This window comes from Macrotis lagotis, chromosome 2 (genome assembly GCF_037893015.1).
Source record: "Macrotis lagotis isolate mMagLag1 chromosome 2, bilby.v1.9.chrom.fasta, whole genome shotgun sequence".
In the NCBI taxonomy this organism is placed as follows: Eukaryota; Metazoa; Chordata; class Mammalia; order Peramelemorphia; family Peramelidae; genus Macrotis; species Macrotis lagotis.
In genome coordinates, this window is record NC_133659.1 from 137,269,748 (window position 1) to 137,295,607 (window position 25,860).

General features: G+C 40.2%; 1 protein-coding gene across 8 annotated transcripts in view; it reads left to right on the forward strand.

The window, feature by feature from the left end:
- AKT3 (AKT serine/threonine kinase 3) overlaps window positions 1-25,860 on the forward strand; it is a 412,039-nt gene that overhangs the window by 377,870 nt on the left and 8,309 nt on the right. For 7 of the 8 annotated variants that reach the window (XM_074222894.1, XM_074222895.1, XM_074222899.1 and 4 more), the window contains one exon: window positions 21,471-21,573. In XM_074222894.1, the coding sequence (XP_074078995.1) occupies window positions 21,471-21,573 (103 nt within the window). Of the gene's footprint in view, window positions 1-21,470; window positions 21,574-25,860 lie in introns of those variants that run through there. The other variant, XR_012475745.1, reaches the window with a different exon arrangement.

Here is a 25,860-nt window from a genome sequence, read left to right on the forward strand (position 1 = left end):
TCTTTTTAAAAATATTGTTTCTGATTTGATCTTGTTGATCATATCTGTGATTTATTTTATGCAGACTCCTAAGTGATATAATTTGTAGAAAAAAATTATTTTTGCATTTTATACTTAAACATTCTATAAACAATTTTTATTCCTTTTATTTGAAGTAATTCTAATCATCTGCTTATATAGAAAGAATCCAAAAGCATTTAGAAGTTTCTTATTATATTTTCAAATTATAGCAAAATTATATAATCAGAATTAAACTAGAGTTCAGGGTTTAGGGAATAGTCTAGCAATAATGATAATTTTTAAAATGTTGGTTCACTCTAGAGAATTATGTACACAGAACCATTTAATCCTCTGAACTCACAAATTCTCTTTTCCTCCTTTATAAAGGTGAATTGAAATAATCTAAAATTTCTTCCTTCTCATAGTCTGATCATTTCAGGAAGGAGTCATTCTGGAATTCTAATAATTTTAAGAGTCCTTTCTTGACAGACTCCAGGAGAGAAAGGTTTGGGGATAGATTAGAAATTTATTAGGCTTTTTTCCATTCTTTTTAAAAATTTTTCTTTATTCATACATTACTAAAATATTCTTGTTTAAGAGTAAACATATTTCCCCCGCCCCATAAAAATATAAAACCTCATGAGAAATAAAGTAAAAGAAAGAGGAAAAAAAATATTTTTCATTCTGTGTTCTGATACCATCAGCGCTCTCAGGTGGATCACTTTCTTTATTTTAAGTCCATCATAGTAGTTACTTCCACAGTTGCTGTTGCTGATTATCGTTCCCTCCATCCATTCCTCCCCACTCCCATCTATTATATTTTCTCTCTCCTTTCACTCAGTCCCTCTTCTAAAATGTGCTGTGGGGCAGATAAATGGCACAACAGACAGAGCACTGGCCCTGGGGCCCGGAGGTCCCAAGCCTACATCCCACCCCAGAGAACCAGCAACCACCTGTCCCACGGCCCAGAGAGACCACTCAATCCCAGCACCTTGGAAAAAGTAAAACAGAAAATGTATTATATCTGACTATCCTCTCCTATGATCTACTCTCTTCTCTATCACCTACATCCCCTCCTCCCCTCTCCCATCCCTGTTCTCTCTTTTTTCTTCTAGAGGTCTATACCTTATTGGGTGTGTATGCTGTTTCCTCTCTGAACCATTTCTGATGAGAACAAAGGTTCCCTTATTTCCCCTCACCTTTCCCCATTCCATACCATTGCAAAAGCTACATGAACTATCTTAGCCTATTCTACTCTCCTTTCTCTTTCTCCCAGTATATTTTCCTTTTAGCCATTGATTCCATTTTTACAATATATTATATCGTCAAATTCAGCTGTCCCCTGTGCCTCATCTGTAAAAGCTCCTTCTCCCTGCTCTATTAAATGAGAAGGTTCATTTGAGTATTATCAGTATCATTTTTCTATGCAGGAATACATGCAGTTTATCATCATTAAGTCCCTTATAATTTACCCCTCTTGTCCACTTTCTCTATGCTTCACCTGAGTCCTGTAGTTGAAGGTCAAGCTTCCTGTTCAGCTCTATTCATTTCAACAGGAACATTTGAAATTCCCCTGCTTCATTGAAAGTCCATCTTGTCCCTTGGAAGATGATGTTCAGTTTTGCTGGGTAGTTGATTCAGTTTTGCTGGGTAGTTGATTCTTGGTTGCATTCTAAGCTCTTTTGCCTTCCGGAATATTATATTCCAAGATCTATGAGCCCTTAATGTAGTTGGTGCTAAGTCCTGTGTGATCCTGACTGCAGCTCCACAATATTTGAATTTTGTTCTTCTGCATGCTTGTCATATTTTTCTCTTTGACTTGGGAGTTCTGGAACTTGGCTATAATATTCCTGGGGGGTTGTTTTTTTTGGATTTCTTTCCAAGGCGATCAGTGAATTCTCCTGATTTCTATTTTACCCTCTACTTCTAGGATATCAGGACAATTTTCCTGTAGAAATTCTTTTAAAATAAGGTCAAGCCTCTTTTCCTGATCATGACTTTCAGGTATCCCAATAATTTTTAAGTTATCTTTCCTGGATCTTTTTTTCCAGATCAATTTGTTTTTTTTCATTGAGCTATTTCACATTTTCTTCTCATTTTTCATTCTTTTTCATGATGAACTATTTTATCTTTATTTATCGCAAAGTCATCAGCTTCCTTTAGCTCCATTCTTCATCTGAAGTATTTGTTTTCTTTGGAGAGTTTATCACCTTTTCCATCTGGCCAATTCTGCTTTTTAAAGCATTCTTCTCCTCAGTAACTTTTTGAACAGTTTTATCCCTTTGTCCTAAGCTGGTTTTTTAACATGTTATTATCTTTCTTTTGAACTATAATGATTTTATTTATTTTTGAGTTTTACAAATTTTCCCCTAATCTTATTTCCCTCTCCCCACCCCCCACAGAAGGCAATTTGCTAGTCTTCACATTGTTCCATAGTATACATTGATCTAAGTTGAATGTGATGAGAAAGAAATCATATTCTTAAAGAAGAAATACAAACTATAAGAGATAGCAAGATCAGACAATAAGATATCAGTTTTTTTCCTAAATTAAAGTTAATAGTCCTTGGTCTTTGTTCAAACTCCACAGTTCTTTCTGTGGATATAGATGGTTCTCCATTGCAGGAATCCCAAATTGTCCCTGATTGTTGCACTGATGGAATGAGCAAGTCCATCAAGGTTGATCATCGCCTCCATGTTGCTATTAGGGGGTACGATGTTTTTCTTGTTCTGCTCATCTCACTCAGCATCAGTTCATACAAATCCCTTCAGGCTTCCCTGAATTCCCATCCCTCCTGGTTTCTAATAGAACAATAGTGTTCCATGACACATACAATTGAAGGACATTTACTTATTTCCAATTCTTTGCCACCTCAAACAGGTCTGCTATAAATATTTTTGTTCAAATGATGTTTTTATCCTTTTTCATCATCTCTTCAGGGTATAGACCCAGTAGTGGTATTGTTGGATCAAAAGGTATGCACCTTTTTGTTTCCTTTTGGTTGTAGTTCCAAAATGCTCTCCAGAAAGGTTGGATGAATTCACAGCTTCACCAACAATAACATGTTATTTTCTTCAGCATTTTTTGGGATCTCCTTGACTAAGCTGCTTATTTCATTTTATGTTTTTCCTGCATCTCTCTCATTTCTCTTCCTAACTTCCTCTATCTCCCTTACTTGATTTTCAAAATCTTTTTTGAGCTCAACTTCTATATTTCTTGGAGTCTTTAGATGCAGAAGCTTAGACTTTCTCATCTTCAGATTGAGTATTTTGGTCCTCCACACGACCAGAGTAATTGTCCGTGTCAGGTTCCTTTTTTTTCCTGTTTACTCATTTCCCCAGCCTGTGCCTGGTTTTGGGGTGCTTCCTGAACTTTTGAGTATTATTGGGACTACACCTCTCCCCACCCCCATCCCCTCACCCCCCAAGGAACTCAGTGTGTGAGGCTCTGACTGCTCTCCTGGTCTGTGAATGGCTACAAGCTTACTCTTCTTCACTGGGGTTGTGAGGTGGGTCCCTGATCTAGAGGCGGCTAGACTGTGACCAAGTCTGAATGTGGTCTGAGTCCCAGAGTCCTGTTCCAGGGACATAGGACAAACCTCAGCAGTCTCCCTCCACTCCCTTACCATCAGTGGGCTAAGCACTCAGGGCCCAGCTGCCTGGAAGCTCCTGCTGGGCAGCACCACAGGCCTGCTTCCATTTCCTGGAATCTTTTCCATGCTGAGGGCCTGGGCTTCATGATTGCTCTGGCAGAGTTCTCCCTGCTGATCTTCCAAGTTGTGCTAGGTGCTTCCTGGGGTGCAGGTCAGGAAACTGCTTCTTATACCTGGAGCCAGTACTCCAGGCACCCTGGGACTGTTCCTGGGAGGCTGAAGTTCCTTTTCTTTCCTGTGTGGTGTCACTCCTCCAACCCATGGAATGGAGTCTTCCCATTGTTTTCCATGTTACCTTGGGCTGGAGAATTTCCTCACTGGATCTTTCTGTGGGTTTTGTCTCTTGAAAATTTAGTTAGAGTCTTAATTTTAAGGTTTTTGAAATATTTTGGAGAGAGTACCTAAGAGAGGCTCTTCTCCTGCTGCCATCTTGGCTCCACCCCAACTTGTTACACTTTTGATAAAAAATTATATAAAAAAGGTTTAAGCTAGGATTTTATATCGGCTAGCTAACGAGAATTATAAGGTTTCTAACTGACATTAATTAGCTCAGAAGCTTTTGACTGAAATACTGAGAAAATGCTTGTTTAGCTTTTTAAAAAAAAAATCCAGCAGCCCTATGCTCAAGAGAACATTTGAAAGAAATATAGTTAAATCAAAACAAATTGATTCACTGGCCATGTCTGACAGCAAGCGTTCACCAGAAGTCCTGCTTACTATTAAATCAAGCCATGGGGTGAAATGGTTCTAGGAAAGGTAATGAAAAGGATGTCTTTGCACAACATTCCCCTCATTATAATAAACATAATGTGCCATCATGTATATGACGACATGGGCCTTTTCAATTACAAAGGATGACTACTAGTGACTAAAATTGCTCTAAACCTCTCCATGTTCTGCTGGATTCTCCTCTACCCTCCTATTAAAGCTCTTCCCCCGGCTCTCCTGAGCATCCATCCTTGTTTTTTCCTGTGACTTCTGATCTCACCCTTCTAATTGCCTGCTACATATTTCCACCCTTGTATACCTCAATCTTAACATTCCTGTTATCGACTTTATATGTTCTCTGAATTTCTAGTTTTCTTCCTTTTTTAAAATTGAATTTCTGAACCTCTCACTCTTAAAACCTTGGGGCTTTCCTCAATTCTTTCTTCTCCCTCCACAACCAGTCACTAAGTCCTGTAGAGTTTAATTTAACATCTCTTGCATGCACTTTTTCCTCTTAAAATCTTATCATCCTAGCTTAGACCCTCCTCTTGTTTCTCTTTGAGTACTTTAAAGCCTCCTAAATGGTTTTCCTGTTTTCCCACTCCCTTTTGTGAGCCTGTCTGTCCATGGCTGCCAAAATAACTTTTCTGGTACACTAGTCTGGCCATTTCACTGCCCTGCTCAAAAACTTTGAGTTACTCCTTATTTACTATAGGATAGATACAAATTTCCTAGACTGTCATTATGGTTCCATCTGACTTCCAGCCTTATTTTATATGACCATCTTTCACATACTTGGTTTTCTGGCCCAAATGGACTCTGCTCTTTGATGTCTCCCTGTCCTCTCCCACTGTCATGAGGAGTCATAAAAGATCCAAGATGGTAGGGTCTTTAGGGATTCAAATCACCCTCCCCCAGCTCATGTGCCATTGTTCAGGGCTTTTACTAGCCTTCCTGGCAACAGCTGAAAACTTTAACTTTATTTCCAGATTTTTTTGTGTCTTTCTATATTTCATTTATCCTGATCACATTCTACTTCAGATTCTTATTATTTGTTCATGTAACTTAATTTTCTTTGTAATTTTTCCAAGAGCAGGGGTGATTTTCTTCCCCACATCCTTAACAATTTGAACATTAAAGTTTAAATTATTTCAACTTATTTAATAACAATGGTAGCTAACATTTATTATTAGCACTTCATGGATTGCAGAGCACCTTCCATTATAACTTGTCATTTGATCCCCAGAATGACTCTGTGGCAGGTAATTATCACCATTTTATAGATGAAGCATCTGAGTCTGACAGAAGATAACTGATTTTCCTAGGATCACTTAGTATTTATCTAAGGCAGGATTTGACTACAGGTCTTTATCATTCCCAAATTTCAGAGTTTTATCAATTGCACCACTTATCTGCCTCCTTTTAATTGAAGGGAGACAGGACTGGGACGGGAACAATCCTCTGTTAAATTAGAATCTGGACATAAAGTGGGGGGGGGGGCTCTGCAAAGGCAAGGCCTGGATTACATGGGCAACATCTTGGCCAACAATAAGTCTCAAGGATCAGACCCCAGCCCCAGCAAAATAAAAGCTTGGATCTATACTCCATATACCCTAGGAACAGAACTGCTACAACAAACTTGAGCAAAAAAGCTAAAAGGGTGATCATTAAAGAAAAATACTTCATAGATGAAGATGACAGCAGTGCCATGTCTGAAGAAGAAAGCAGTGAAAAATTACAGGAAAAGTATCAAAACACTCTATAAAGTGGACTCAAATACAAAAGCTCACAAAGAGCGTAAAAAAAGAATTTAAGAAACAAAAGAAGAGAGGAAGAAGAAAAGTGGAAAAAAGAAATGAAAATCATAGAGGAAAATTGTGAAGTTGGCCAGAGAATTCAACACCTTTAAAAAGGAAACACAAGTAATTGAAGAAAATAAAATCCTAAAAACTAGCATTGAACAGTTAGAAACCAATGAATCTGCAAGACTACAAAATTCCATCAAACAAAATAAAAAGGCTGAAAAAAATCGAAGAAAATGTAAAGGACCTTCTAGAGAAATCAAATGACCTGGAAAACAGATCAGGGAGAGACAATCTATGAATCATTGGACTACTAGAAAGCCATGACCAATGAAAGAAACTGGAAAACATCATGCAGGAAATAATAAGGGAAAATTGCCTCAATCTACTAGAACAAGATAATGTAACAATTGAAAGAATCCACAGAACCCCTCCAGAAAGAGATCAAATCTCCAAGGGCTGTAATAACCAAATTCCAGAGCTTTCAAATAAAAGAGAGAATGTTGCAAGCAGCAAAAAGAAAACAATTCAAATACAAAAGTAACACAATCTAACATAGGGCCTATCAGCCTCAACATTGAAGGATCAGAAGGAATAACATATTTCAGAGAGCTAAGAACCTGGGATCACAAACCAGAATGTACTACCCTGCAAAATTCAGCATATATTGTGAGGGAGAAAGATGGATGTTCAATGAAATACAGGACTTGCAGAATTTTCTGACACAAAGACCAGAACTAAACAGAGAATTCTATTATCAAATACATGACTCATTAGTTGTATAAAATGGTAAATTAAAAAGGGGAATGAAAAAACAAAACTGCTTTAAACAAATGTCCCTAAAAGGGAATATACAACAATTTTAATTCTGTAGAACTTTACTTCTCTAAGGAAAATAAGAGGGTAGAATATAATTGAAGAGAATGAACCTAAAGGATATGGGTATAATTGAATCTTATCTCTCCATTGTAGAGGTCCAAGATCACATCACTATGTCCAAGACAAAAAGCCCATTAAAAAAAGCAGGAATGTCAACTTGAACTTAACTATCTCATACACAGACTGCTTTTAATCACAAGGTGCTAATGAGGATATCATAAGCTGCAAGGACCTAAGACAATGTCTCTGTTACTTTACAATCATTTGTAAAGTTCTCAGTGAGACCTCCAGAGCTTTCCAGTACTTAAAGAGATCTTCAAGATTCTTTCAGTTAATTAGAGCAGGATGCTTCACTTAACAAGGGGTTAAGTACCCTGGGGGGGGCGGGGGGGGGGGGGGGGGTAAGAGACAAAGGACCTTGGTTCACTTAACAAGGTGTTAAATCTCCTTTGGGGGGGAGGTAAAGTGGGAAAGAAAATAAGTCTGAGGAAAGATGGTATGGAGGAAAATACAAAATTAGTAACTTTAACTGTAAATGTGAATGAGATGAACTCTCCCATAAAACAGAAGCAAATAGCAGAAAGGATTAAAAAACAGAATCCAACAATATGTTGTTTACAAGAAACACATTTGAAGTAGAGAGAAATATAAAAGGTAAAGGTAAAAGGCTGGAGCAAAATATATTATGCTTCAATGGAAGTGAAAAAAAAAACAGGAATAGCAATCCTGATTGCAGACAAAGCAAAGGCAATAAATCTCATTGAAATGGATATTCCTTTGAGGATATTTTGGTTCATGAAGAGAGGATTGTGTGTACTTGAAAGATACTTGAAAAGGAGGTAAGATAAAACATTATTATAATAATAATTTGATGCAATTTGAGTCAATGCTGCTTATGAAATAATCAAGTAAATAATTTGTGATGATAATCTTGATAACAATAGGAGTTTATCAAGCAATCAAGAACTGTGATTAGGGGCAGCTAGGTGGTACAGTGGAAAAAGCAGTGGCCTTGGAGTCAGGAGTTCGTGAGTTCAAATCCAGTCTCAGACACTTACTAAGTAACTAGCTGTGTGGCCTTGGGCAAGTCACTTAACCCTGTTTGCTTTGCAAAAAAAAGGATAAGGACGATGGCTAGGTGGCACAGTGGTAGAGCACTGGTCCTGGAGTCAGGAGTACCTGAGTTCAAATCCTCAGACACTTACTAATTACCTAGCTGTGTGACCTTGGGCAAGCCACTTAACCCCATTGCCTTGCAAAAGAAACAAAACAAAACAAAGGATAAGGAGGGAAACTACATCTTCTTGAAAGGCACCATTGGAAATGAAGCTATATCATTCCTAAACATGTAGGCACCTAGTGGTATAGCATCCAGATTCTTAGAGGAAAAGTTGAGTGAATTACAAGGAGAAATAGACAGTAAAACTTTAATAATGGGAGACCTCAACCTCCTTCTCTCCAAATTAGATAAATCTGATAAAATAAACAAGAAGGAAGTTAAGAAGGTGAATGAACTCTTTGAAAACTTATATATGATACACCTCTGCAGAAAACTTAATGGGGACAAAAAAGAATATACCATTTTCTTGGCAAGTACATGGGACTTTCACCAAAACTGATCATGTACTAGGGCACGTAAACTTTAAAATCAAATGCAGAAAGGCAGAAATAATAAATACATACTTCTCAGATCATGATGCAATAAAAATTACAGGTAATAAAGGGTCAGGGAAAGATAAACCAAGAACTAATTGTATATTAAATAACTATCTTAAATAATGTGTGGATCAAACAGCAAATAGTAGAAGTTATCAATAATTATATCCAAGAAAATGATAATAATGAGACATCATACCAAAATGTATGGGATGCAGCCAAGGCAGTTTTGAGAGGAAACTTTATATGTCTAACTTCCTATATGAATAAAATAGAGAAAGAGCAGATCAATGAATTTGGTATGCAACTAAAAAAGCTAGAAAAAGAACAAAATAAACATCCTTAATTAAATATCAATCTAGAAATTCTGAAAATCAAAGGAGAGATTAATGAAATAGAAAGCAAATAACCCTATTGATCTCATAAATAAATCTAAGAGTTAGTTTTATGAAAAGGCCAATAAAATAGACAAACCTCTGGTTAATCTAATTTAAAAATATCAAAAATTAAAAGGGTGAATTGATCACCAATGAGGAGGAAATTGAAGAGATAATTTGGAGCTACTTTGCCAAAATGTATGTCAATAAAGTAGACAACTTGAATGAAATGGACAAATATTTACAAAAATACAAACTGCTCAGATAAACAGAAGAGGAAACAAATTACTTAACCCCATTTCAGAAAAACAAATTGAAGAAACCATCAATAAATTCCCTAAGAAAAAAGTCTCCAGGAGTGGCTAGGTGGCATAGTGAATAGAGCACCGGCCCTGGAGTCAGGAGTACCTGAGTTCAAATCCAGCCTCAGACACTTAATAATTACCTACCTGTATGGCCTTGGGCAAGCCACTTAACCCCATTGCCTTGCAAAAAAAAGAAAAGAAAAAGTCTCCAGGTCCAGATGGATTTACAAGTAAATTCTACCAAGCATTTAAGGAACAATTAATTCCTATTCTACATAAACTATTTCAAAATAGGAGAAGGAGTTCAACCAAACTCCTTTTATGACACCAACATGGTGCTGACACTTAAACCAGGAAGAACCAAAACAGACAAATAAAATTATAGACCAATCTCCCTAATGAATATTGATGCAAAAATCTTTAATAAAATTTTAGCAATGAAACTACAGCAAGTTATTACCAGGATAATACACTCTGATTGGGTTGGATTTATAACAGGCAGGTTCAACATTAGGAAAACACTCAACACAATTAAACATAAACAGTAAAACCAACAGAAACTATATAATTATCTCAATAATTATCACAATATTTATCAAATTAAGGAAAACTCCATCTAAAACATCAGCGTATTATATTTAATGGGAATAAACTTGGAGCATTTCCAGTAAATTCAGGGGCAAAACAAGGATGTCCATTATCACCATTACTATTCAATATAGTATTAGAAATGCTAGCAGAAGCAATAATTGAAGAAAAGGAAATTGAAGGAATCAGAATAGGCAACAAGGAAGCAAAACTTTTACTCTTTGCAGATGATATGAATGGTATATCTAGAGAACCCAAGAAAACCCATCTAAAAATTTCCTTGAAACAATTAAAAAATTTCAGCAAAGTAGCAGGATTTAAAATAAACCACATTAATCATCAACATTTCTGTATATGAACAACAAAGCCCAAGAAAAAGATAGAAAGAGAAATTCCATTTAAAATAACTATAGATAACATCAAATACTTGGAAATCTACCTCCCAAGACAAACCCAGAAATTGTATGAACACAAGTATAAAGATCTCCTCATCCAAATAAAGTCAGATTTATATAATTGGAAAAATGTCAAATGCTCGTGGTTAGGTTGAGCTAATACAATAAAAATGACAATTCTACCCAAATTAAATTACTTATTCAGTGCCATACCAATCAAACTATCAAATACATACTTTATTGAGGCTGGAAATAATGGTACCAAAATTCATATGGAGTAACTCTGGGATAAGAACTCAGTGTTTGACAAAATTGTTGAGCAAACTGGAAAATAGTATGGCAAAAACTAGGCATTGATCCACATCTCATACCCTATACCAAAATAAAGTCAAAATAGGTACAGGATTTAGACATAAAGTGTGATGCCATAGATAAATCAATAGACCAAAAAATAATCTGTCTGATCTATGGAAAAGGGATGAATTTATGACCAAACAAAAGTTAGAGCACAGTATAAACTCCAAAATGAATGATTGTGACTATGTTACATTGAAAAGTTTTTGCACTAATAAAACCAGTGGTGCCAAAATTAGAAGAAAAGCAGAAAGTTGGGAAGCAATCTTCACAACCAAGAGTTCTGATAAAGGTCTCATTTCTTTTTTTTTTTTTTTTTTTTTAGTTTTTTTGCAAGGAAATGGGGTTAAGTGGCTTGCCCAAGGCCACACAGCTAGGTAATAATATTAAGTGTCTGAGACAGGATTTGAACTCAGGTACTCCTGACTCCAGGGATGATGCTCTATCCACTGCGCCACCTAGCCGCCCCTCATTTCTAAAATATGTAGAGAATTGTATCAAATTTATAAGGTCACAAGTTTTGTTCCCCAATTGATAAATGGTCAAAAGATATGAACAGACAGTTTTCAAATGAAGAAATTAAAGCTATATATATAAAATCATGAAAAAATGCTCCTAATCACTATTGATTAGAGAAATGCAAATTAAAACAACAAATGAGGAATCATATCACACCTATTAAATTAGCCCAGATGAGAAAAAGGGAAAGGTGATCAATGTTGGAGAGATTGTGGGAGGATTGGGACATTGATGCATTGCTGGTAGAGTTGTGAACGGATCCCACCTTCTGAGAAACAATATGGAACTATGCCTAAAGGGCAATAAAACTGTTCATACCCTTTGACCCAGCAATTCCAATTCTAGGAGTATATCCAGAAGAAATAGTAAAAAATTGGAAAAAATCCTACATGTTCCAAAATACTCACAGCAGCTCTTTTTGTAGTGGCAGAGTTGGAAATTGAGGGGATGCTCTTCAATTGGGGAATGACTAAAGCAAGTTATGGTACATGAATACTATGGAATATTATTGTTCTATAAGAGACAATAAATGGTCGGACTCTAGGGAAGCATGGAATGACTTATGGGATCTGATGTTGACTGAGTGAAGGTAGTAGAGCCAAGAGAACAATATACACATCAACTTTAGGAGATGAACAACCTTGATGGAAGCAACCCCTTTAGGCAGTCCAGAGAGCTAGGACAACTATATTTGATAGAGTCCTCAACCAGAGGAAGAAAAACAAAACAAAACAAAACACACAGAAAAAAAATACCCCGACCCCTACTGGATCTGATGAACGCTTTATAAAAATTATTTCTTATATATCCCTTTCCCTTAATCCTAATTCCTCTTGCCAAAAATTACTAATTTGTAAACATGTTAACAAAATATGTATGTATAATGCTATCCTGACTTTTCCCAATTGAGGGGAAAGGGTTGGAAGGGGGGGTGGAGGGAAACTGTAAATTGGAAATATGCATGTACAAATGAATGAAAATATATTAAATAAAATATAAAAAAATTGAAGGGGGATAAAGTTACAACATAACTTTTTCCTTAAACTTGAAAATATACTTAAGTATTTTATACATCCACTATCTTAACAGAGATGACAAAGGAAAGGAAAGAGTGGATAAAATCCATCAAAAATACCTGATGGAATAGCGATGTGTTCATTTGTGATCAAAAGGACAAAGTTACAAAAATAGCACATTTTTTTTTAATGCTTTTGTGGTTTCAAAGTGTTTTTCATACACTTTTGAGTCTGATACCTCATTGAGGTGGGCAGTGGAAGGATTGGTCATGCCATTTGATAGACTTAAAAAAAGTTTAGTGGATTCCTCCTGATTTCTATATCTCATGATTGCTGGTGCCAGACCTTACATACAGATTTTGTGACTATATTCAATGCTATTTCCATAGTAGCACACTTTTTTTTGTGGATGGCTCTATGGGAGCCTTGCATTCTGATTTCTCAAATGAGGAAGCTAGATGGCACAGTGGAGAAAGCACTGGACCCAGAGCCAGGCAGGTCTGAGTTCTAATCCTGCCTTAGATGCTGTTCATTTAGCCAGTGTCTCTCCTCATGACCCAAGACAAGTCACTTAACCTCCAGTTTTTAGTTTAAGTTTTATAATCTTTATAATAGATTTAGAAATATCTGTACCATATTGAGCTCACTCACCAGGCTATTATAATGAAGATACTCTAAACTTTAATGACTGCATAGCATGTTAGGTATTATCAATCTGTCAACCAGCATATATTTGGGCAATGTGCTAGGTCTGGGGAGAGAGACCAAAGTGAAGGTTTCTGCCATAGAGGAGCTCCCAGTGCCTGGGACTCTTCATTTAGAAAGTAGTTGTCAGAGCAGAGGAAGCAGGCCTCCCACCCTTCACAGCCCCCCAAAGCCTGCCACAGGTACCCCCTGCAAGGCTTTGGGCACTGTGTCCCTGAGTTGAGAAGGGCACCCTGCTCATCTAGCTTGTGAGGAGCTTGCTGGTGTCAGATCCTCCTGACTGAACAGCTAGAGAGAAATCTGTCCTGGCAGGTACTACAGCTTTGTATTGGTCCCTGGCAGAAGGCCCTATTCCAGGTGGGAGATTAAAGGGTGCTGAGAGGACAGCAACATTGTTCTGTAGTATCTATTACCCGTTGATAAATAGAATCAGGATTAGATTTAGGCCCCCAAAGAGTACTTAGATGAATCCACGAGCCTCAAATGACGATTTGTGTGTTTGGTACTGGAAAAAAAGGATGAGTGAGAAAGGAAATGAAAATTGCTTAGTTACATGCTTGCCAAGAACTGAAATGCAGTAATTTACTTTTAAAATGTGTTTTGAAATCCCACCAAAATCTCTTATTATATTGGCTATCTATTGAAATGATTTAAGTAGTTTTACATTGTTGATTCACATAAAATTTGATATATTAGTAATGACAGTTTTTTATCAAAAAACTCATTTATCTGACTGAATAAGATGGAATTTTACTTTGGAGAAATTTTTACCAAATATACCAGTTCTGACTCTTCTATTTACATTCCCCCCCCCCTTATATGAAAATGTTATTCTGAAAAAGCCTTATTTTCCTTATGACTTTATATACAACATTTCCCTTATTTCCTGCTTAAAATATCAAGTTTTCTCATATAAAAAAGGAGATATTTAAACAAATTTCATCTGGAATCCAGAGGAAAAACCAGTAGCTGTTCCAGGGGTCATTTTTCTTTAGTCAGAAGGGAGCTAAACTATCACAAGACTCCAGCCTCTTTACCAAAAACTTTTCCCCTGTTGTGTTACCCAAATTTTTCTCACCTGAACTGGTCATAGATAAGTTGCAGGACAGAAATATATGTGCTTCAGTCAGATCAAGGACAAGTTATTTTCTTTTTTTTGTTTTGTTTTATTTAAGATTTTATTTATTTTGAGTTTTATAATTTTTCCCCCAATCTTAACTGCCCCGACCTGCGGGGCAGAAAAGTGGTGTGTCGAGGAGGACCCAGCCTGAAATGGAATGGGTGAGAATAAGGAGAGTGAGACCCAAGGATGGTGGATAAGGTCTGAGTTTATTTGAGAAAAATACCTGCTTATATTTTGTAGAGAAGGAACAAGGGGATTAGCTTAGGGGTGGAGTTGGTATGCCTTGGCCTGAGAGAAGGGATAGTCTGTGGTCAGTTTGTTCTTGATAATGGAGGGTGACTTTCCTTTATCTTGGCCCTTGGTATGCCTGGAATTTTGTTTGCTCCTTTTATCTTATCTGACAGGGGGCTTCTTGGCTCCTGGTATGTCTGGAATTTATTTGCTCTTTTTATGGGGGCTTCTTGGCCCCTGGCATGTCCCCCTTTTTTATTTTAAATTTATGGGCAGGATCCCTGTCTTAGGCTGTGCAACTTGGTTTTCATGCTTGGTATCCGTGACCAGGAGGGGACCTTAGCAAGGTCCTTGTTATCTCCTGTAGGATCTGATGTTCCCAAGTCATGGAGTTGCACTAAATCCCGTCATTGGGTATCACTGCAGCCCTTAGGGGGTGCCTTTCCTTGAGCAGATGCGCGCATACCAAGGTGGGCGAGGTGTAAGAGCAGCGAACCTCAAGGGTTCCATTTGGGGGTCCTCACAGGACCCTTGGCTTTTCAATTGGTGATATAAGACCGAAACTGGTTTTCCAAGGGCTGAGTCAATTTGGGATTTGATAAAGTTGGTCAGTCTCCTGAAGGCCCATGGTCCAAAAGAAATTAGAATTAGGAAGCCAATTAATGGGCCTAGAAGGCTTGGGAGCAGAGTAGAGAGCCAGGGGGATGTGGAAAACCAATTTTTATACCATGCCTCACCTTTCTCTCTCTCCCTTTTTCTTTTTTCCAGGCTATCCTTAACCCTTTGCAGACTGTCTTCTACCAGGCCAAGTTTATCCTTAAAAAAACAGCATTCTTCCTTTAGTGCCGCGCAGAGTCCCCCCCTGTTGTAAAAATAACAAATCAAGACCGCGTCTATTTTGTAATGCTACTTCAGCTAGAGAGGCAACAGAATCTTTTAGGTGTTCTAACCCTGCTTGAAGTTCTGAGAGATCCTTATCAATAGCAGAGCTAAGCTGGGTGTACTGTGCATTGGAGGAAACTAAGGAGGCAATACCTGTACCAGAGCCAACAAACCCAAGTCCAATCAGGACTGTGAGTGTAACTGCTGTCAGGGGTTCTCTTTTGTCTCTGATAAGGGTACCCCTTCCATGTTCCCAAAATTGGAGGAATTCCTCCGGGTAGTGGACAGTTAGGTGAGGAAAAAGGGAGACAAGGACACAATAGTCCTTTTTCTCAAGGAATTGTTTGGTGTCCACAAAGGTGGTTAGTCCTGATGAGCAAGCAAGATAGGTATTAGGAGGGGCTACAGCATATCTATAGGAAGTATTAATAAGGGTACTTTGGTTACATACTGTGTCTAGCTGAAGAGGGGGGGAGCATTTGCGGGCCAAAGAGACAATTTCCCTGACCGGAGATTTTTGCAAGAGTGAGGCCTTGGGATTCCCCAGTGCCCCATCTGAGATCATCTGTTCTGTTGGGAGTGTGTGATGTTCCCGAATTGAGCAATACCTTCATAGAAGGGAGGGGAAGAGGAATAGCAGATCCAGCATTCTTCCAATGAAGAATTCTGTATCTGGGTCAAAGCTTGCACAGAGGCATTAATGAGGGTAAGTATGATATAGGCAGTAGAGGGACCGCTAGCCTGGAGAGTGGGTCTATAAGGGACGGTGTCAAGGGAGACAGGGGTGCTGGGAGTAGGTTGGTCCAAGGGTCTGGTATTATAGATGTTAGCATTAGGCCCAATGGCCACTGGTTGGGAGGGTGTGGGGATGGTTTGGGTGAGTTTGATGGTGAATATAGTTCCAGGGTTATATTTAGACTTATATAATCGGAGTCCCCAGGTATATCCTTTTTCCCATCCGTGCGCCTCTTTCCCTTTCGCAGTAAACTGAATTTCCAGGGGGTTGCACCATTGGTTGTTAGTCTGGCAAGAATTCTGAGTGAGGCTATAGTTGGCGGCGACTGTTATAAAGTCTGTTTCTGAGTGTTTTATCCAGTACCCAGTACCTGTTGTTTCACAACCCCACTGTTTGCAGAAATAATCTTCCGGTCGGCCGCAACGTGGGTGGGTCCGTGCATATCCGGGGCATACATAGAAGGATAGGCTGGCAAGCTTTCCTCTTCGGTCTTTAGTGAGGCATCCAGTGGGTCCCGCATATGGGCCCCACATCACACTCCATCCTGAATCGTATTGCGAGAGTTGACAAAGGTCGGGGTATAGAGGGGGCCATGGGGTGGTTGAATCTACTTTAGATGTGCTCCAAACACGGGAGCCTCGGGAGTCTTCAACGGACCAGGTATAGTTGAGTAGTCTGTATGAGCAGGATAGCGGTAAGAGCAGGCATAAGACGAGGGCCTTCATGCTGGATCCCTTATCTACAAGAGAGCACAGAGGGAGATTTCTCAGGGGGTTCCCTGGGTGGATTATGTAGTTTTACTAGACGCTCAGGCAGCCATCTAGCATTTTGAGCTGATGAATCGTAAATACAGGCATGTCATTGCCCCCATGGGGATCATAGTTTTATTAACCGCTCTGAGGTCATGTAAAAGTCGCCGTTTACCTGAGCGTTTTCGGATGACAAAAATGGGGGTGTTCCAGGGGGACACAGAAGGTTCGATGTGTCCTGCATCTAATTGTTCCTGCACTAATCTAAAGGCTGCATCCAATTTAGCCTTAGGAAGGGGCCACTGGTCAATCCAGACGGGATGGTCATCTTTCCATGATATATTTTCCGCCTGTAGTGCAGGGGGACCAGTGGCCCTTATAAAAAATGACTTTCAAACCCTAATCCCGAGCGCCCTGTTTTTCCTGTAATTTGCAAAGGGAGCGGTTGACCTTGCTTTTCTTTTCCAAGGCCTTGTCCAGGGAGAAATCCTTGAGCAAGCATCTGGCTGGTTACTGTAAAATTAGGGCTGAACATAATGACTCCCATTTGGGAGAGAATGTCTCTTCCCCAGAGGTTAACAGGGAGGCCAGGGACTACATAGGGTCGAACAGTACCTACATTTCCTTCCTCATCTTTCCAGGGGAGCCATTGAGAACTTTGTAGGGCATTTTGAGATTGTCCTATTCCTTGTAGGTGGGTCATAGAGGGCTGAAGAGGCCAGGAGGGCGGCCAACTTTCTTTGGAGAGGACTGTGGAGTCTGCCCCAGAATCTAGTATGCCGGAAAAGATCCGGCCCTGAATGGCCAATTTAAGTGTAGGGCGTTCCTGTGAAATGGTTTGAGCCCAAAAAACATCTGAAGACCCTGGGTTGGAAGCTCCCCTCTTTTGTGTTACTGTTGAATATTGGGTTTGCAGGGGGAGCGGGAGTGCTTGGGCAAGGCGTTGTCCTTTCTGAATAGTGATGGAGTTATTAAGAGCGGACACCATTATTCTAATTTCTCCCGTATAATCATTGTCTATAAGGGAGGGGTGGACAATAAGGTCACCCAAGGTGGAGGAGGCATGGCCAATTATAAGAAAAAGGAATCCCTGAGGGGGGGGGGGCATAGACACCAGTAGGGATCATACTGGGACCATCCTCAGGGTTTAATATTGTACAGGAGGAGGAACACAAGTCCACCCCTGCGCTCCCTCTGGTGGCTCTGCGTAATGGTAGGTGGGCAAGCTGTTCCCAGAGGCTTGCGGGTTGGGGGTTGTTTGAGGGGCCCGGGGCTGGCCCCTCTTGCCGTTTCCCGGAAACGGGACAATGGGTTGGCCTTCAGCGTTGGTGGTGGATCGACAGGTGTTAGCCCAGTGCTTTCCTTTCTTACATCTGGGGCAGAGGGTCTGTGGTTGATTAGGTCTTTGGTAAGAACCTCCTGTGTTGGTGTTGGTAATTGGGCATTGGCGGGCAAAGTGGCCTTCCTGGCCACACCTAAAACAGGTCTTAGATTGGTCAGAGTGCTGAAGGGCTGCCCCAACAGCTAAATGAACTGCCTGCGTAAGGGGGTCTATGTCTCTACAGAGCCTTATCATTTCATCTAAGGTCTTGTCTCTCCATTTTCCCTGTAAAATGGAGCGGCAAGTGGCATTGGCATTCTCGTAGGCTAAGTGTCTAACAAGCTGGTCATCAGCCGCTTCCTGCCCTAGGGTCCTCTCTGTGGCTTCCAGGAGCCTGCTTACATATTCTGAGAATTCCTCCTGGTTTCCTTGGACGATTTTATTGAGGGGTGCAAAAGGGGAGCCAGTGTTGGGAAGGGCCCGCCAGGCAGAAATGGCAGCACTAGCTGCCTGAGCAAGCAATCCAATCGGGAGACGGGACTGCCGGGTTTCACTAGCGTACTTGCCCTGCCCTGTGAGTTTTTCATAAGCTCCCTTAGAAGTTTTATAGGTAGTTGAAGCAATGGTTTGACAACGATCAAAAAAATCAGCCTTCCAGGTGAGGAACTGTCCTCGTGTAAGTACTGCCTGGACGACCCTGAGCCACTCAGAGGGGAGAAGATGTCCCCCACGGGGGATGGCTTCTAGTGCGGAGAGAGTAAAGGGGGCATTAGGCCCATAGGTCTTAACAGCTGTATGTAAGTCTTTCAAACTTTTGAAGTGGATTTTTCTATAATTTAGTGATTTTTGTTCCCCTAGACTATCTGCCACTTCCCTTTCATCTTCCCTGTTCTTATTCTCCTCTTCCTCTTCTCCTTCGCTATGGGAAGACTCGGGGGGCTCAGCCTCTCCTGCATTGGGGTCACTATCATCTCGGCGGGATCTTGTCATGACAGGGAATGCCATCTGTTTTTTATAATTCATGGCAGCTCCTGCCTTAGAGTGTCTCTGTTTTGTTTTGCTTTCGCTTCTGGTTTTTGAATTAAACTGGTTTTTTAAGAGGGGGATTTTAAGGGACCTTTGTAATGAATCCTGTAGGGCAGACAACTCACCGGAGAGCTGCGCATATTGCGTTTGGAGATCTAAAACCTCACGGAGTTCTTTTACTTGCACGGATAGTTGCTCCCGTGCCTTATTGAGTGTGATCATATTAGGTCCCAGGGGCAGGAAGGCAGGGGCAGTTAGGTATGGAGGGGGAGCGGAGGCTAGGGGCTAGTCTGGGTTATTATATCTAGCAGCTTCTTCCTCAAGTTCTGCCTCATTGCCTGGGTCTAGAGGCTCTGAATCTGGGTCCATCTCTGGACTGGGCTGGAGATTCTTATTTCTTGTAAACACTGGGCAGGTTATGGGCTCCTCTGCTGGTGTTATCTCAGAAGGGAGAGGAGGATAGAGGGATTTGCTTGGGGGGATTTCAATAGCTGCTGAGGGAGATCTAGCTGGAGTTTTAGGGGGTTTCGCTTCCTCTTCTTTCAAAGACTTTATAGAGGCTGTACGCGAAAGAGGGCGAAGACAGGACTCTGCAACTGAAAGAAGCTGTTTTTTTGTGGGGTCCCTGGTTGCGCTTTCCACTATGTCTCTTATAAGACCCCAGTAAGAAAGGGCTGAAACAGGGACGGCATCGGGTCCTTCTATTTTCAATTTCTGATTAAGATCTCTTCCTACTTTCTGCCATTTGCCTGGGTGGATCTCAGGTCCTGTTACCAGAAACCACGGGCACACTTCATCTATAAAAAGGAAGAATCTAACAAGATCCTTTTTCTTTACTTTAACTCCCCTGTCTTTAAGTGCCAGTTTAAGGTCCCGTATAAAGACCTGTTCTTTAGACAGCTTGGAACCCATGAGAAAAGAATGAGGCAGACGTCACTTACCTGTTCGTGGGGCTCTCCGGAGCGATCAGAGGGGGTCGCGATCAGAGGGGGTCACGACGATTCTTCTTTACGGGGTCTGCCTGGCAAGAGTCCGTGCCTCGAGCCCCACGTTGGGCGCCACGTGCCCCGACCTGCGGGGCAGAAAAGTGGGGTGTTGAGGAGGACCCAGCCTGAAATGGAATGGGTGAGAATAAGGAGAGTGAGACCCAAGGATGGTGGATAAGGTCTGAGTTTATTTGAGAAAAATACCTGCTTATATTTTGTAGAGAAGGAACAAGGGGATTAGCTTAGGGGTGGAGTTGGTATGCCTTGGCCTGAGAGAAGGGATAGTCTGTAGTCAGTTTGTTCTTGATAATGGAGGGTGACTTTCCTTTATCTTGGCCCTTGGTATGCCTGGAATTTTGTTTGCTCCTTTTATCTTATCTGACAGGGGGCTTCTTGGCTCCTGGTATGTCTGGAATTTATTTGCTCTTTTTATGGGGGCTTCTTGGCCCCTGGCACTTAACTTCCCCCCCCACACAGAAAGCAATCTGTCAATCTTTACTTTGTTTCCTTGTTTTACATTGATCCAAATTGAGTGTGATGAGAGAAATCATATCCTTAAGGAAGACACAAAAAGTATAAGAGATGACAAGATCAGACAATAAGATATCTTTTTCCCCCCCCTAAATTAAAGGGAATAGGGGTGACTAGGTGGTGTAGTGGATAAAGCACCGGCCCTGGAGTCAGGAGTACCTGGGTTCAAATCTGGTCTCAGACACTTAATTACCTAGCTGTGTGGCCTTGGGCAACACTTAACCCCATTTGCCTTGCAAAAAAAAATAATAATAATAAATTAAAGAGAATAGTCCTTGAACTTTGTTCAAACTCCACAGTTCTGTTATCTGGATACAGATGGTATTCTCCATTGCAGACAGCCCAAAATTGTCCCTGGTTGTTGCACTGATGGAATGAGTGAGTCCATCAAGGTTGATCATCACCCCCATGTTGCTGTTAGGGTATACAATGTTTGACATTTTCCCTAGGGAAATACAAAGACACTACCCCACCAGTGAATTAAGGAAAGGTTGAATTATGAAAATATTTTGGTACTAAGAAACACAACCAGATAGCATAAAGATCATAAATTGATGGATTTCAAGCTAATTTTATAAATAAGGAATTGAGGCTAAGAGAGGTGACTTTCTCAGGGTCACTCTCTGAAGAGGATTTGAACACAGATCTTATTTGAATAATGCCATATGGTTTCAGGACCTTTTTCAAGATCCTTGGGGGGTGGGAGGAATCAGTATTTATCTCTTTCTCCCTCTCCATCAATTAAAAAAATGATCTAAATTCCTTTTGATTGACACAAGGGAGAAGGGAAGAAATTCATTTCACACAGCCTTTTTTCACAGTAGCCTAAAATACTCACTCTTTAGTTTTTTATGTACTACATATTTGAAAAGAATTAATAATATTGTATTTAGCTTCACTGATGACATTTTGTTTCTCTGCTCCTTCAGCTTGTACCTCCTTTTAAACCTCAAGTAACGTCTGAGACAGACACCAGATATTTTGATGAAGAATTTACAGCTCAGACAATTACAATAACACCACCTGAAAAATGTAAGTAAAGAGTAAATGAACCATAAGGAACTAAGTAAGTAGCATGGGGAAAGTGAGCATGTTTAACCATATATTTAAGTTTTAATTCAGCAGCGGGGTGATTCTATTCATCTCAAGAATGAAGTTTTCCAGTGATATTAAAGAAAAAAGTGAGAAGAATTAAAAAAAAGTTAATTTAAGGGAGACATGGGGCAGCTAGGTAGCCCAGTGGATAGAGCACCGACCCTGGAGTCAGGAGTACCTGAGTTCAAATCTGGGCTCAGACACTTAGTAATTACCTAGCTGTGTGGCCTTGGGCAAGCCACTTAACCCCATCGCCTTGCAAAAACCTTAAAAAAAAAGTTTTTAAGAGGAGAGACACAGAGGAGACTTAACTGGGTGCAAGCCTTCTCCTAGCAAGATGATAGCCTCAACTGTATCTGTCACTGGTGACATCTTTACTTGCTGACCCTTCCTGACTGGCTCTCCATACTGAGAGCTATGACCAGCACTGGGAAGCTGTCCACTGTTGTGGTGCTTCAGCTATCTTCAGTAAGGTTCACTTTAAGTAAGTCTGCTCTGATGAATCTAGAGGAGAAGCTTGCTCTAAGTAAGTGTACTCTAGTGGAAGAAGGGGTAATCAGACCCATTTTATCCCTTTTCCATCTGCTGCCAATTGCTGTTTCTCAGTGGTATGTGTATATCACCATTAGTCCAGAAATGAAGATCAAACTGTGATTTAATGAAACTTTGGGGGAGATGAAAGAGTTCTTGAAAGTAAGACAATTTTTCATACATATTAGCCATGTCACTCTATTTTAAAAGGAAAAAGAAAAAAAAACTTTGCCTAGACTATTACTATGTGCTGAGCATCTATAGAAGGGAAACCCACAAGCAAAATACCATCTCACCCGTTTATAGAATTGTAGAATTCCAGAGACAGATACACCTCAGAACAAGTAGTCAAAGCTTTCCTTTTATAGATAAGCAAACTGGATCTCCGAGAGACAACATGATTTTTCCCAGAGTCAATGTGCTGGTCAGTAGCAGAGCTAGAACCTCAGTCTTCAGATTTTCAAGACTGATGAACTTTCTATACCACAGCTGCCTCCCCTACCATTAAGAAATATGACTAGGAAATAATCACAGGATGAAGGATGTCATCTAAGGGGACAGGTAGAGCAGCAAGGTGTGTTCTACTGATGTCTTACAGGTGTATCTAAGGTATTGGGAAGAAGAAGATTGTGGGAAGGGCCTGAAGGCCTCTCTGTACACGTGCTAATGAAATGGCCCTTTGAGGGGGTGGGAAGAGGGCTTAATAGTAGCCAGGGCAATTCAGACTCTTTTAGGAGCCCCAGCCCTGCTTGTGAGGTCTTCAGCTTCTGCCATTTTCCAACCATAATAACAGGAATAATAACAATAATAATAATGGTTAGCATTTACACAGTACTTAAAGGTGTTTTACATTTGTTGTTTTCACAAGGTTCTGGCCCTAGAGGTACTCCCATTATTTCTGTTTTATTGATGAGGAAACTGAGGCTGAGAGAGGCTAAGGGATTTAGCCAAGGGGACACAGCCAGGTCTTCTTGACTTTAAGTCCCACACTCTTCACCCATTATGCTACCACTTCTATATTATAGAAAGGTTTAAAGTTTGAAGGAACTAGAGCTTTTCCAGTTGCTGCTCATTTTACAGATGATCAATGTGGTGAGCCCCAGAGAAGTTATTTGTCAAGTTTATACTGTTCTAAGTAGCAGAGCCAAAATTCTCTTTCAATTCCTCTAACTTCAAATTCAGTGCTCAGATATCCAAAGACATTTTTCAGTCATTTCTGAAAGACCATTTGAATTTTATTTATTTGTTTTCAGAAGTCTTGATTTAAACATAAATTATAAGCTCTCAAAGATCTCAAAATCTTTAAAGATTATTGTTAGCAACTCAACAGAAGTTAGAATAGATAGATATTAAACCCCCATAGTATAATTTCTAAATATAGTCTCGGCCTACCCAAAACTGGGAGTCTGGCAAAGGCTGACCTGGCCATATGTGGGCATGGGCATCTCCATATGCCTCAGACTTCTGATGTAGCTTCCTTCCTGTTATGGGGAGCTCAGAGATGGCCCAAGGAGACCACATAGAAACACCTTAGGTGGGAATGGGTCCCTTGTCATTCAAATGACAAACACTGGTGGGCAGTCAGCTTGAAAGGATGATTCTCCTCAAATCAATTAGGTTTAGGAAAGTGTTGTAACAGGAATTGATGACGGCCTCTTTGTGCCCACGGATGCTCCTGCTGGCCATCTGGCTCTGAGAGCCACCCTGCTCTTGGCTCTTTTTTTTTTTTTTTTTTTTTTTTAGGTTTTTGCAAGGCAAATGAGGTTAAGTGGCTTGCCCAAGGCCACACAGCTAGGTAATTATTAAGTGTCTGAGTCCGGATTTGAACCCAGGTACTCCTGACTCCAAGGCCGGTGCTTTATCCACTACACCACCTAGCTGCCCCCCTGCTCTTGGCTCTTAGGCCATTTCTTGGTTCTCTGCTATAGAGGAATAGACTCCTTGCTTGTTAACCACAGCCCCTGCATTGTGAATTGCCTTTCCAAGGCCTCCCGTGCATGTGCTGGGGTCAGTGGGTGGTGTGTACACTAAATGTGCATCTCCAATCACTGGCTCTGTCTTAGGCTCTCTCAGAGAAACATTTAATTATGTTTACATGTAGCATCATCTTTACTCCATGCAACTTCAAACAACAGAGTTGGTTAGAAAGCCAGGGCAGTTTTTCTGACTGTGCAGAGACAGCAGAGAGGTTTTGTTCATCAAAGTCCACAACAGTTCCGCTAGTTAGCTTTGCCTTCCCACTCGCTGCCTCACCCTGAAAAAGTACAGAGCAGTACTCAGAGAGGCAAAATGTTCCAGCCACGACAAACAGCTGCCACAGCACACCCAATTGTCCTTACTGGTGCTAATTAATTGAACAGATTTTGGAAGGCAGAGTCTTGTGTTGTTGGAACCATTGATGACCTACCACCTTTATTATACAGAGAGGGGATTTTTTGAGATCTAGTGGCTTTTATTCAGTTAAATTCATTAAGAAATCCAGGGAGAGAATTTTACATGTGTCCAAAGGCTGAAGGGGAGCAATCACTATTTCTACATTCGCCAATCCAAGTGTTTTCCCTTAAGGTCATCATCGACATTAATTTTATCTATTATTCTTTAACTACCAACCCACATAACTGGATTCCTCTGAATTTTAAGAACAGGCATACATACACACATACATATGTACATAATTCTTTATAGTTACACATGTCATTAAAATATTTCTGACTTGGAGATAAAACTACTGTTATCATCTTGAATTTCATAGTCTACAGTCCTACATTAGTGTAGTAATTAATGTCTTGCCAGGGCAAAAGGATCTTTTTTTGTATCTCTGCCACAGGTTCCTGTAATTTTTTTTGTTCTGGCATTCCTGCACCACAGGGATGCCCAATGAAAGGTGAGCAAAGGGATAAAGTCTTAAACAGTCAGTCATGGGACATCAGTAGGAAGCTGGGTGTCCCATCTTCATAGATTATGTAACCATGGGTATATACTTAATCAGAAAAATATTTCCATGATGACAAAGTAGTAGCTTTCCCTAAACTCATAAGTAATAAGTAATTTGAGTTTTGTTTTGTAGCAAAGCAAAGCAGAAGATAGATGGGTCTTGCACACTAAACCCAGGACTACCCCCAAACCTCACTGGAGGGATTGTCTACAGTGGGACTTGAGTTGCTTGCTGTGGAGTTCTAGTGAGATGATGCCCTATTTGTGCTACTCCTTGACTACAAAGCTTTCTTTTTTTTTCTCTCTCTTTTTTTTAAACTTATTTTTTATTCTCATTTTGTACAAATGTACTTGTTTACAAGTTTACAAGTAAACAAAATACCCCTCCCCCCATTGAATATAGATAGACTTGCTTTGGCAAAAATGTAAAGGGGGGAGAAAAAATAAAATTAAAAAAAATAATAGTAATAATTGTAGGTATGGCCAGGTGGTGCAATGGACGAAGCACCAGCCCTGGAGCCATGAGCACCCGAGTCCATATCCAGCCTCGTAAACCCAATGATCACCCAGCCATGTGACATGCAAGCCACCCAATCCTCACTGCCCTGCAAAAACCAAAAAGAAGAAGAAAAAAGACCCAAAATAAAATAAAATAGTAATAATAGTAGGGGTGGCTGGGTGGCAGACAGAGCATTGGCCCTTGAGCCAGGAGTACCTGGGTCCAAATTAGACAACCAATGATCACCCTGCTATGTGGCC